Raw genomic sequence first — 2,322 nt, forward strand, 5'->3', positions numbered from 1 at the left:
ATATATATAGACTCAAAGTTGTTCTCAAAGTTCCAATATTCCATGATGAATCTTATCAACAGATTTTGCTTAGCCATACTATTTATCCTCCTATCATGTTCACTTTCCACTTGTGCCAGTAAACTAAACCCAGACAAACCTTGCAAAAGACTCGTGCTTTACTACCACGACATCTTATTCAATGGTACCGATTTATCAAATGCGACATCTGCTAAGATCACGAATGATACCGCCCTAGGTTTCCATTTTGGAATGATGGTTGTGTTTGACGACCCCCTCACGAAAGATAATCGTCTCCTCTCGCCTCCCGTCGGACGCGCTCAAGGGTTTTATTTCTACGACAGAAAGACCACTTACAATGCTTGGTTTGCATATACTTTGATTTTCAACTCGAGTGATTATAAAGGGACGTTGAATATTATGGGTGCGGATCCGCTGCCTGAAAAAACGAGGGATCTTTCGGTTGTAGGGGGGACGGGCGATTTCTTTATGGCTAGAGGGATTGCTACATTCAAGACTGATGATTTTCAGGGAGATTATTATTTTCGTTTGAAGATGGATATCAAGTTGTATGAATGCTACAAGTAGTGTCAAAACTAGGGTTTATATAAAGAATAAGGTTTATTCTGCTTGGATTTCCCTTATGTGTTGCTTAATACTATTTCTATTTTAGTTCGATCTAAGGTTACACTTGGACGCATGAATATAATTTTTATAGAATGATTTTATTTGATAATAAATTTAAAATATCTGAGAAATTTAGCGAGCGATGATTGATTAGAAATTCACGTGAACATTCAAATCATTCACATGTAACGATAAATAAATTTGAAATCAATAATTTCGACAGTAAACAAAGAAGAAAGAATTTCCTATATTCATTGTAAAATCCCTTAAATTGCAATTTTTGCAAATGTAAACTAAATAAAAATAAATATAGATCCAAACTCATAAAATTAAATTATAATAAGTTGAAGACTCATATTCATAGCTGGGAATCCAAAACATCTTAGTCTAGCCTTTTTATCTTTTCATATTATATTTATTATTATTAAATTTAAATGATAAATTTCAATCCTTTTGGATTATGAAAGTACTAAAATACCCTTTAATATAACTGTGTAGGATTGGTATAAAAAATTTAAGATTAGTTCGTCCAACTAAAAGTCGATGTATACAGATTGAGCTGCTTGTGTTTTAGACCGATTATTTTTTGATGCTATTAATTTAAAATAAGACTATATATCAAAATGTTTTTAGATGAAAATAATGAATAAATATCCATATAATTTAAAAAATTTATGAAAAATAAAAAATATCTTTTGTATATTTAGAAATTATTAGATTAAAAGTGCAAAAAACTCCATGAAATCATGAACTCCATTAAGATGCAAAATTACAGTGTAACATGCATCTTTTTTTGTTGCGGTCATGAAATAGATTAAATAAATAAATGGATTTTTTCTTATTATTGCAAGTTCCCGTATGATCAAAATATAGAAGAAAGTAGTATGTGTATATTTATCAAATAACAGTTCAACTCGTCGAATCATTTCAGTCGGACGGTCAGACCACCGAAACATTGTTATATCATATAAAAAATAATATAATATGATAAATAATATATTTTAAATTTTAAAGATATTAAATGTGCATATAAATAATAAAAATATATATTTTCCGAAGTTTAAAAAATTCAAACAAGCTCTAATACAACTAAAATAATATTCTTAACAATGTTTAAAACCGAAATAATCATTCATACAACAAAAAATTAAATTAAAAAAATTTTGTGAACTGGTCCAACCGGTTTTTAACCGACTCAATACCGGTCCGACCGGTTTTTTCCGTAAAACAGTTTTTGGGTAATGTCCGTACCGGAATCGTGGTCGGTTCTCGGTCAAACGGGTCGGTCCGGTCCAGTTCTGAAAACACTGATTTACGGTGTTATTCTACTAATTTATATTTATTATTTTAATCATCTTTTATTGAAGTGTTGATGTGGAGCCAGAAAATAATGTCGTATAATCAAAAAATGATGAGAAGCCACTGAAAATTTCTGATCCGACGACATATATTATCAACGTGTCCGATATAATGTCAGCACTGAGGTGAAAAAATGAGACTAAAATTGAAATTTTAAAATATAAAATTAAGATCATGAATTGACCAATAACATAAACAAAAATGAAAAAACTCGTGCAAGTTACTAGACAAAAAAAAATACAATCCTCTTTTTAGGTTTTACAAAACCGTGGTTATGCCTATGGGCCAAACTTACCCACTATCCACCAAATGTTGGATATTGAGAAAATATATATA

At 30.2% G+C, this 2,322-nt stretch overlaps 1 protein-coding gene across 1 annotated transcript; it reads left to right on the plus strand.

Annotated features, from left to right (window-relative positions):
- Positions 1 to 42: 42 nt before the first annotated feature.
- LOC140985411 (dirigent protein 5-like) lies at positions 43 to 646 on the plus strand. The gene has a single exon (XM_073453271.1). The coding sequence runs from the start codon at positions 43 to 45 to the stop codon at positions 586 to 588; it is 546 nt and encodes a 181-aa protein (XP_073309372.1). The 3' UTR covers positions 589 to 646.
- The last annotated feature ends 1,676 nt before the right edge of the window (positions 647 to 2,322 follow it).

Source organism: Primulina huaijiensis, chromosome 9 (assembly GCF_012295235.1).
Source record: "Primulina huaijiensis isolate GDHJ02 chromosome 9, ASM1229523v2, whole genome shotgun sequence".
Taxonomy (NCBI): Eukaryota; Viridiplantae; Streptophyta; class Magnoliopsida; order Lamiales; family Gesneriaceae; genus Primulina; species Primulina huaijiensis.